Below are 12,412 nucleotides of genomic sequence, written 5' to 3'. Positions count from 1 at the left end.
AGCCACCTCCATCTTAGCTCCCTGTCAATCATTGTTATAAGCTCCGCCCTTTACACCTGGCAGTCAGTATAGAGAGAGCCACCTCCATCTTAGCTCCCTCTCAATCATTGTTATAAGCTCCGCCCTTTACACCTGGCAGTCAGTATAGAGAGAGCCACCTCCATCTTAGCTCCCTGTCAATCATTGTTATAAGCTCCGCCCTTTACACCTGGCAGTCAGTATAGAGAGAGCCACCTCCATCTTAGCTCCCTGTCAATCATTGTTATAAGCTCCGCCCTTTACACCTGGCAGTCAGTATAGAGAGAGCCACCTCCATCTTAGCTCCCTGTCAATCATTGTTATAAGCTCCGCCCTTTACACCTGGCAGTCAGTATAGAGAGAGCCACCTCCATCTTAGCTCCCTGTCAATCATTGTTATAAGCTCCGCCCTTTACACCTGGCAGTCAGTATAGAGAGAGCCACCTCCATCTTAGCTCCCTGTCAATCATTGTTATAAGCTCCGCCCTTTACACCTGGCAGTCAGTATAGAGAGAGCCACCTCCATCTTAGCTCCCTGTCAATCATTGTTATAAGCTCCGCCCTTTACACCTGGCAGTCAGTATAGAGAGAGCCCCCTCCATCTTAGCTCCCTGTCAGTCATTGTTATAAGCTCCGCCCTTTACACCTGGCAGTTAGCATAGAGAGAGCCCCCTCCATCTTAGCTCCCTGTCAATCATTGTTATAAGCTCCGCCCTTTACACCTGGCAGTCAGTATAGAGAGAGCCACCTCCATCTTAGCTCCCTGTCAATCATTGTTATAAGCTCCGCCCTTTACACCTGGCAGTCAGTATAGAGAGAGCCACCTCCATCTTAGCTCCCTGTCAATCATTGTTATAAGCTCCGCCCTTTACACCTGGCAGTCAGTATAGAGAGTGCCACCTCCATCTTAGCTGCCTGTCAATCATTGTTATAAGCTCCGCCCTTTGCACCTGGCAGTCAGTATAGAGCAGAGGTCACAATTAATTTTTCCCGTGGAACCCTTTGACATACTTGAAAACGAGAGAAATATCAATGTATCTTTCCTGGTAAAATATTTTATAAATAAATAAATAAATAACATCGTGTCCGGTGCGTGTCAAGGTGTGTATATCTAACACACAGATACACACACAGTGTGTATGTATCTGTGTGTCAAAGTGTGTGTATCTATGTTTGTATGTGTCTGTGTATCAAGGTGTGTGTGTCTGTGTTTGTATGTGCCAGTGTGTATGAATCTGACACACAGATACACACACTGGCAGATAGTGGCACACAGATACACACACTGACACAGATACACACACCTTGACACACAGTGTGTATCTGTGAGTGTGTGTATGTATGTATCTGTGTGTCAAGGTGTGTGTATCTGTGTATGTATGTGCCGATGTGTGTCAAGGTGTGTACATCTGTGTTTTAATGCGCCAGTATGTGTATCTCTGTGTCAGTGTGTATACGTATCTGACACACAGATATACACACACACTGGCATGCAGATACACACTGACACACACATCTTAACAAATACACACACTCAGATACACACAGGCACATACACACACAGTGACACATACACACACCTTGACACAGATACACACACTGACAAACACTCTTTGACAGACACACATACACTCTCACTGACAAACACACACACACACACACTCTTTGACAGACACACATACACTCTCACTGACAAACACACACACACACACACACACTTTTTTACAGACACACATACAAACACATATACACTCTCATTGACAAGAACAGATACATTCTCACTGATAAACACATACACTCACACACTCACTGACAAATACACAAACACATACAAACTCCCTAACAGACACACATACATTTTTTTTTAAAATTTTAATCCACCCAGCCCCACTACCTTCAGGAATGCTGGCATGGAGTCCCTGGGGTCCAGTGAGGCTGGCATGAAGTCTCTGTGGTCCAGTGGGGCTGCTGGGTGGCTGGAAAGCAGTCCCTGGGGTCCAGTGGGGCTGCTGAGGGAGCAGTGATCTCCCTGCTCAGCTCCCTCGTACGCCTCTTAGTGATGCCGGAGTGATGTCATATTCTGGCTCCAGCATCACTGCCGTGCGCGCGAGGGAGCTGAGAAGGGAGATCACTGCTCACTCGCCGCCCGTGGCCATTTTATTTTCACTTTTTTTGGCGGAACCCCAGTTAGTGTTCCGCGGAAATTGGGAAACGCTGATCTACACCAATTTCTTTTAGTTTGAAGACTAACCTAATGTGACGAACCGTATCAAACGCCTTGGCAAAATCCAAGTAGATCACATCCACTTCAACACCCTGATCTATACTTCTACCTACTTCTTCGTAGAACGCAATCAGGTTAGTTTGACATGACCTGTGCTTCATAAAATCACGCTGATTATTGCTGGTTGAGTAAAGTAAGTAATGCTAAATATGAACTTCCTACCACTCTTAAAATTCATGTCATGTTGCTAATCCCAGTATAAATCTATGGATTGTATGTAATCACGCTTCTAAACGTTTTACTAGCCTGCACGGTTTATTCACCGGACTCTGAAATGTAGCAAATTGAATCCAAATTCCCAAATTTAGGGTAAAATAGTTGATTTGGAGAATACTTCTGACTATACTCACAGTCTGACTATTTCTGTCTATATTTTGCGATAAGGTTTAATGTTTGTTACAGTTCTGAAGTTATTGAATAAACCCGTGCGTCTGGGAGGCTGGATGTATTACCCGCTATTTACAGACTGGATACATTGCCACAAAAATAAAATCAAAAAGCGGGAGATATATGGTAGAATTAAATCAATACAAGAACTGGGAATCAAATAAGCTACGTGTTATTTGTCCCCCTTTACTAGACAATTTGAATAGCGCCCTTTCAGCCAGGTTTAGACATAGACACCGGAATCCCTAGAAAGTCTGAGATTATAATATTACCCGTATAATGTTACACACGCTAGAAACATATCACAAAGTATCAAACATTGACACAAATATGAAATAAACCTCTGTTTATTGATTTAAAAAAAACATAAGCAAAGAAGGTTATTATGCAGCAAGTCCACACGGACTCTAACCACCATCAGGCTGGTTATTCCAGAGTGATTAATGCTGGCAGTAGGTCGCAGACCCTTTAATCAGTCTCATTAGAATGACCAGCGCGATGGCGCATTGCGTAGTAAAATCATCTCGTTAGTTGTGTTGAAGCATAGAGAGAACTATAACTACTAATGTTTAACTAATGTATGTAGCGTTTCCCAATACCAGACATGCTCAAATCATTCGGTATGCGATTATTCACTAAAATCTAAATTCTCAGGAATTCAAAGTGAAAACATAACTGACCGGAGATTATTTTCAATTCAGATATTCCTGCCTAATATGTAACATTCACTTTGAATTCCCAGCAACTCACACATAGTGAATAACTGATAGTGAAATCCGCAGCTGCTTTTATGATTTGTTAGATATTTAACGAGATCCTGGATCCAGTCCCATTTATTTGTCATTGATCTCAGGGGTACTTGTCGAAGGGTCCAAGCTCTGCAAAAACATAGATAACAAGTGACTTTCCTATTTCTCTAATACACCTCCCATTGGCACAGTGGTAAAGGCAAAAAAGTTGGTGTTTACAGGAGACTGTTGGTAAAAGCCAGCTCTCACAATTGCTGCATGTATTGGCACACCGGCATTTATGGCATAGTGTGTGCGCTCAGCTTAATAATTTCATTATTTATTCAACTGAAATCTTGCATTAAAGATTAAGGAGACTTTATGTTCTTTAATTATTTTGCGTCATGACACCTCCTTTCTTTAAAAAGTCCACGTGGTTTAAAATTACCACGTTATCCTGATTGTCAAGCAAAGAGATTCCAGCGTGGAGATTTGGGGTGTCCTGAAACACAGACCCAGCTCTGTGATAATATTCCCAAATTGCCCGATGATCAATACAATGATTAATACAGGAACCATGTTGACTTCCTCCTCGAAATAGCATTGTCATTACAATATAACAAGGGGGGCATTGTAACACCTACCATACTTGTGCTTTCTAACTAATATGCACCAATAGTGTAAACTCGATTTTGTAGAAAGGTAAGATTCAGGTTTATATTCAATCAACCACTGACTGCGGTGAGAATTCTCAACATTTACACCAAAGCATTGTTTGATTTTCTGAGCGTGCCGCGAGTGGTGGACTGACGAGTGATTGAGGGTTGTGCACTTGGGGCAACGATTTAATCCTAGTGAACATTTTAATACAAAAAAGATTTATTAATAATCAGAAAAAAACTCTTCTCCCTCTCTGAGTGTTTACTCACTCATTTATACAGTGACAAATATTGTTTAACCCTTTATGTGCCGTTGGTCACCAGTGGCAGCGACCTGCTTGGATAAATGGTGGGTTTTACATCACACGGACAGAGTTATTCAGTAAAGTGAGAATTCGGGGTGAATTTCTAACTCAAGGTAAAAAAAGCTGTAATAATTCTGTAGATCAGCTATGTTTTCTGATCAGCTAATCTGGACTTGAATTTGAAATTCACTTTCCGCTCTCTTTGAATTCCCCATTCAGTAAATTACGCTGTTAATATTAGTGAACGGAAAATGATAATCATGTTTGCTGATCTGGTAAAAGTCTCCAGCTTGTCTGAAGTCACAGCGTGGCTATCTTATCCTAACGTTTATCATTCAATCTTTAATTCACTACAGTTTGGTGTTTAGTGAATAAGCCCCAATGTGTCCAGTAACACGTTACCCTATCTCATTGTAACCGGACATCTGTGCATTCCTCCCCGTTCACAGACTCTCCCATTAGGGTAATTTTGGCAACTGCTAATCTGCAGACCCTTCACCCGTGAATGATACATATTAAAGCTGATTTTCACGTGATAGAGGATTATACTCTGAAGTCATCCTTATAATATTGCATGTGATCTCACGTATCCTCTGCTCGGGAAAGCACAGACTATTAACAGCGCCGGATTATACTCACTTTACCAGAAATGGCTTTGTTAGAGACATTTCCTACATGGCCCCTATATATTACCATGTTGTATATTATGTTGGTCCATGAAAAAAAGTACAGCGGGTATCCATCGAAATCAGGTCTGACCATCTGAGCAGACACAGTGGGGCTAAAAGTAGCTCACAGCAGCTTACAGAAAACCTTAACATCACAGGAGAAACTCACACTGGTCTAACAGAGTCTGGAACGGCTATTCACGAACGTGAGAATTGTCAGAATTCAAAATCAATCTCAAATTTTAGAACAAAATGGGCAAAGCTGAAGCACAGCTGACGTAGAAAATGTTTCCAAAGCATCTACTTTGGCCTTAAATTTGAAATGTAACTAGAATTTCCTACAATTCTCACATTAGTAAATGACCCCGTTAATCTAGCTGTGTCTACGTGAGAATAATAGTCCCCCACCATTTACAAAGACTGAGGGTGGGGGCAGCTGTCCGGGGAGTTAGATTGCTTGGTCACATACAGCTTGGGGTAAAGTGAGAATTCAAAGTGGATCCCAGACCAAAATAGCCGAACTGGAACAATTTACTTTGAAATGCACTCTGAATTCCCACTTTAGTAAATCTCCGAGTTTGTTTACTTCCCAGAATAAGGTTGAACGTTCTGAACGAATAACAGCCTAATGAGCAAATGTCACATTGAGAAATTATTTTATAAGAAATAATCTTTGTTTTGTGGGCCCTAAATATATTTTAGTTTTATTATGATTTAGGGGGATTTAATTGACAAAAACAGTGAATCTTGAGTAGCCAGGCCCATCAATAGGTTGCCAGTTTGTGGCCAGTGATTGTGCGTGTGGTTTTACACCGCCATTTGTAAAGGGTGTGTTGCAGGATAGAATATTGGAGGCAATGCGGCCTGTGCGCTAAACACTATACTTTTTGTTGTGGTTTTTCATTGGTGGTGGGCCCCTGGGGCCATAAGCCCACGTAAAATACTTGGTATCTGTCTTTCCACATTACAAAGCACGCTGCAAGACACACCAGAGCCAGCAACAGGTTAAAGGTCATCTGCAGGAGCACAAAGAGCATGATGGTACTGGTGATGGTGTTACAGTCTGCCACGTCCTGGTACAGGATGGTCCGACTCAAGGGATCCGACAAGTCCAGCGTACAATGGCAAGAATCAGCAGCCATCTCACACGTGAACTGTTTAATGAGGGAGTAATGATAGGCCGCAAACGCCGCGGCCATGACACAGATAATCAGGCTGAGGGTGTTGAGCAAGAAGTACGTTAACTGAAAAAGAAGAGGTGAGAATTCTGGTCATTGACTGTGACAGTAATATAAAGGGTTACACATAAAACGTATTACTGACAGTGAGAGAATGCTGCTTAACCAATACTGGGAGAAGTAATATGGTTTGTAATTTGGGAATACATCATTAGCCCTTCAGTTACAGGCACAATTTTTACAGGCACAATTGGAGCTTATTCACTAATATTTCCCACAATTCTTTACTAGATGTCTGTCTGAGAATGATGGGAGTCCAAGAACGGTCATAGCCAAGGATTTACCAATTAATTATTCATCCATTTCTTTAGTGAAAGAAAGTCCTGAGCTGGAAGGGATGTCAAAAGCTGTAATCATACACCAGGAAGAAACGGCACTGTATCCATTTGTCTCTCCATCCACTCTACACCATTAATCCATCCATTCTACACCATTCAACCATCCATTCTACACCATTCACGCATCCAAACTACACCATTCACCCATCCAAACTACACCATTCACCCATCCAAACTACACCATTCATCCATCCATTCTACACAATTCATCCATCCAATCTACACCATTCATCCATCCACTCTTCACCAATTACCCATCCATTCTACACCATTCACCCATCCATTCTACACCATCCATTCATCCATCCATTCTACACCATTTACCCATCCACTCTACACCATTCATCCACCCATTCTACACCAATTACCCATCCATTCTACACCATTCACCCATCCAATCTACACCATTCATCCATCCATTCATCCATTCTACACCAATTACCCATCCATTCTACACCATTCACCCATCCAATCTACACCATCCATTCATCCATCCATTCTACACCATTTACCCATCCACTCTACACCATTCATCCACCCATTCTACACCAATTACCCATCCATTCTACACCATTCACCCATCCAATCTACACCATTCATCCATCCATTCAACACCATCCATTCATCCATTCTACACCATTCATCCATCCATTCTACACCATTCACCCATCCACTCTACACCATTCATCCATCCATTCTACACCAATTACCCATCCATTCTACACCATTCACCCATCCAATCTACACCATTCATCCATCCATTCGACACCATCCATTCATCCATTCTACACCATTCATCCATCCATTCTACACCATTCATCCATCCATTCTACGCCATTCACCCATCCATCCATTCTACGCCATTCAACCATCCAAACTACACCATTCATCCACCCATTCTACACCATTCATCCATCCATTCAACACCATTCACCCATCTGTAACGGACCGTTTCGCTCACCCAAGGTTAAAAACCGTTTAGGCGATATTCCCCTTTCCAGATGCACAGGCAGCAACTGTAAGCACCAATCTCCCGAACTGCAAACTCTACGAATCCCGGAATCAGCCGAACAGGAAAACCATACGAAAGGGTTACACTCCTGGCAATTAGCATACAATCCAATTCCCCCAATAAAGAGACGACACTTCGGTTTGAGGGTTAAGACGAGTCTGACAGTCTCTTTTATTCCCAATCCACAACCACGGTACAGCCCACAGGGTATTACAGAACAACCAATCAATCCGTACAATAGACACATTAACTCCCACACAAAACCCTCCCCTCTGCCTGTGATATGATTACTGAACACAATGGGTAATCTAATTTCACAGGCAGAGGAATACAGTTTTTACACATTATTTATAACTTCTAAAATATACACGTCACAAACATAAAACATACATTTTCATAAGCAGCATACTCCAAATACAAACATATGTCAAAATCATCCAAATTGGTCCATTGGTTCAAAAGATAGATCGAAGTCCTTTGTGACCAAATGAAGCATGGCTTTTCTGCCCAAAACCAGTTCCACAGAGTCTTCTATCCTGGAGATAATTGAGAAGTAATCCAATTATCTCCAAGGACAGAGGGAAAACTCCATTAGCCACATGGCAGACAAAGGACAATAACATACATAAAAATACAATAAAATACACAAGGTTACATTTATTACATAAAATACAGACATTCTACCTATCCCCAGATAGCTTAGATCTGAGCGCACATTATTACCGGATGGCGCTCAGATCACATACATACAGTTCAATCGCCATGGAGCCAAAGTCTTTCATACAGTCTTTCAGTATACAGCTGGGCTCCATGGCATAGCTATCTGGGGTAGCATGGCTTTAACAGTCCGCAGAAAGGCACAAACCAGCCTTTCTGCAGGTAAAAAGAACAGGGGTCATAGTCTAAAGGGAGCAGGCAAGCAACCAGGCTTCTCCGGTGCACAGTGGCGAGGTTGGTTCCGCCACACCATCCATTCGACACCATTCATCCATCCAATCTACACCATTCATCCATCCATTCTACACCATCCATCCATTCTACACCATTCACCCATCTATTCAACACCATTCATCCATCCATTCGACACCATTCACCCATCCATTCTACACCATTCACCCATCCACTCTACACCATTCATCCACCCATTCTACACCATTCATCCATCCAATCTACACCATTCATCCATCCATTCGACACCATTCATCCATCCAATCTACACCATTCATTCATCCATCCATTCGACACCATTCATCTATCCAGTCTACACCATTCATCCATCCATTCTACACCATCCATCCATTCTACACCATTGACCCATCTATTCAACACCATTCATCCATCCATTCGACACCATTCATCCATCCATTCGACACCATTCACCCATCCATTCTACACCATTCACCCATCCACTCTACACCATTCAGCCACCCATTCTACACCATCCATCCATTCTACACCATTGACCCATCCATTCGACACCATTCATCCATCCAATCTACACCATTCATCCATCCATTCGACACCATTCATCCATCCATTCGACACCATTCATCCATCCAATCTACACCATTCATCCATTCATTCGACACCACTCATCCATCCATTCAACACCATTCATCCATCCATTCTACACCATCCATTCTACACCATTGACCCATCCATTCAACACCATTCATCCATCCAATCTACACCATCCATCCATTCTACACCATTGACCCATCCATTCAACACCATTCATCCATCCAATCTACACCATTCATCCATCCATTCGACACCATTCATCCATCCATTCGACACCATTCATCCATCCAATCTACACCATTCATCCATCCATTCGACACCATTCATCCATCCATTCGACACCGTTCATCCATTCTACACCATTCATCCATCCATTTTACACCATTCACCCATCCATTCAACACCATTCATCCATCCAATCTACACCATTTTCCATTCTAAACCATTCATCCATCCATTTTACACCATCCATCTATTCTACACCATTCATCCATCCATTCTACATCATTCATCCATCCATTCTACACCATTCATGCATCCATTCTACACCATTTATCCATCGTTTCACACCATTCATCCATCCAATCTACACCATTCACCCTTCTTATTTTAATCAAACTTATAACAACATTTTAACTTTTTAAACATTTTAAAAGGTCACGTTACATTTTAACATAGGACCCCTTATTTGATAGCAGCTTCACAAGTCTTGCATCCATTGAACTTGTGAGTTTTTGGACAGTTTGTGCTTGAATTTGTTTGCAAGATGTCAGAATAGCCTCCCCGAGCTGCTGTTTGGATGTAAACTGCCTCCCACCCTCATAGATCTTTTGCTTGAGGTTGCTCCAAAGGTTCTCAATAGGATTGAGGTCAGGGGAGGATGGAGGCCACACCATGACTCTCTCCTTTTATCCCCATAGCAGCCATTGATGCATAGGTATTCTTTGCAGCATGAGATGGTGCATTGTCATGCATGAAGATGATTTTATTACGGAAAGCATAGTTCTTCCTTCTGTACCAGGGAATAAAGTGGTCAGTCAGAAACTCCACATACTTTGCAGAGGTCATCTTTACACCTTCGGGGACCCTAAAGGGGCTGACCAGCTCTCTTCCCATGATTCCGGCCCAAAACATGACTCCACCTGATGTTGCAGCCTTGTTGGAACAGCGTGGCCGTCCACCAACCATCCACTACTCCATCCATCTGGACCATCCAGGGTTGCATGGCACTCATCAGTGAACAGGACTGTTTGAAAATTAGTCTTCATGTATTTTTCTGCCCAATGCAGCCATTTCTATTTGTGAGCATTGGTTAGTGGTGGGCGAATAGAAGGTTTATGCACAGTTGCAAGACTCTGGGGGACTCTACACCTTGATGTCCGTGGAACTCCAGAGGCACCAGCAGCTTCAAATATCTGTTTGCTCATATGCAATGGTATTTTAGCAGCTGCTCTCTTGATCCGATGCATGGATTTGACAGAAATCTTCCTCAATGTGCCTTTATCTGCACGAACCCGTCTGTGCTCTAAATCAGCCACAAATCTCTTAATAGTGCGATGATCACGCTTAAGTTTTCGTGAAATATCCAAGGCATTGAACTATTTCACTCTTTTCAGCAGCAGAGAGATCCTTTTTCTTCCCAATATTGCATGAAAATGGTGCTCTGCTTAATAATGTGGAACACCCTCCTTTAGTAGTTTTTCCTTAAATTGGGCTCACCTGGCAATCTAATTATCACAGGTGTCCGAGATTGTTTTCAGTGATCAAAAGAGCCCTGAGACACAATGCCATCCATGAGTTAAACTGAAAAACGAAATATTTAATTTTTGTGACACTTAAATAGAATTTGCATAATAATTTGGAACAGGGTGTAAGTGAGAAACCGCAAGGGAAGTAATTAATGAATGCTTCCCCTGGGTGGCCGCCATTTCTTATAACCGAATGCATGTAGTTGGCAAAAGAATGGTGGCCATTTTGTATCCCAAATGAGGGCAGCAGCATTCTTTTCAGCTAGGCACTCGCACAAACCCCGGTAAAGATTAGACCGCTGCCCGTTCTACTTTCCAACCAACTATGCGAACAACGTTCGGGAGATATGAACTACCGAACAGGGGGAGCATTCGTACCCTGAAAGTAAGAGAATCCCTTGCATGGTGTTCGCACAGGAACCTCCGAACAGAGACCGGCCAAGAAACCTATTTCCCTGGAACTGTTTTGGGCTAGCACCTTGTGTCTGGCCGGTCAAAACGTTATCTCGATGGCATTCCTGTTTCACCTAACCAATCTGAGTGATATTTGGATTTGTGATACACTCCTAGGATAGGACTTTTGTGTGGCTCCTGGTTATGGTGGGGGCACTTTTGGGGTACTGTATATTTTGGATAGATTTTCTGTACCTGAGAGATAATTGAATTATAGGTTTTTCTCACGCAATTATCTCTCAGGCACAGAGGATCCTAGGATTGAAACCCCTATATTTTTGTACTGGAGACCCCATGTAGGGGTCTGTGCATAAAAGCTGTGTGTGGTCGGAAATAAAGCAGTTGACTCCCAGAACTATGTTTTGTCTGGTTACTGGGGTAATGGATGTCTGCAGGTTTTAATGGTTCCAGTCTGGCTGAGTGAAGGAATTAGCGGAGGTACCAGTCAGGTTACCCGTGCTCCGCTACAACGAGTACTGATGAACGCTAGTGTGGAAGTGATGATTTTGAATAATCAGAGAATCTATTATTACGTTGTCCTTAAATTGGTGGAATAAATGTGTGGCCATGGTTTTGTGCTGATGGTAGATAATACATATGGTGATGCTTCTTTAGGACGTGTGGCTGCAAGAGAGGGCGTTCCACAAATTAACTACCTCTGTCTATCCCGGTGGGGTAAAACTAATGAAAGAGTTGGAGGTTTAGGATTCAAATATCACTGAAACCTTGCTGTATTTATGTGCATATCAGACCCCGAGAAGATTGCTAGAAGCAACACACGGTTTATAAGCCTGGATAGGTCATGACATGTTTCTGAGTATTGAAGACGTTAGATTTCAGTATTGAAAGGGATACTGAAATCTACGGATGTTCTTTTTCTGCCCATATCTTGAATTACAGATGTTTTCAAAATGTTACACATGGGTCCTTCTGGATCATAAAGATGGCGTCTCCCAAAGCTGACACGGCATAATCTGCTAAAAAATAGAAACAATTTAAAATACGGTGTGACAAACTCCCCTTTTCAAGTGAGTTTACCACGAGTTCCTGGAG

At 42.4% G+C, this 12,412-nt stretch overlaps 1 protein-coding gene across 1 annotated transcript in view; it reads right to left on the bottom strand.

Annotated features, from left to right (window-relative positions):
• Positions 1-3,836: 3,836 nt before the first annotated feature.
• The window catches only part of SSPN (sarcospan), a 34,416-nt gene continuing 25,840 nt past the window's right edge, over positions 3,837-12,412 (bottom strand). The window contains exon 3 of the mRNA XM_063446688.1: positions 3,837-6,293. Within this exon, the coding sequence (XP_063302758.1) occupies positions 5,928-6,293 (366 nt within the window). The 3' untranslated portion in view covers positions 3,837-5,927. The remainder of the gene's footprint in view (positions 6,294-12,412) is intronic.

The sequence above is a fragment of the Pelobates fuscus genome, chromosome 3, assembly GCF_036172605.1.
Source record: "Pelobates fuscus isolate aPelFus1 chromosome 3, aPelFus1.pri, whole genome shotgun sequence".
NCBI lineage: Eukaryota > Metazoa > Chordata > Amphibia > Anura > Pelobatidae > Pelobates > Pelobates fuscus.
Note: the sequence above shows the minus strand (reverse complement) of the source record. Positions and strands in the feature narration are given on the sequence as shown.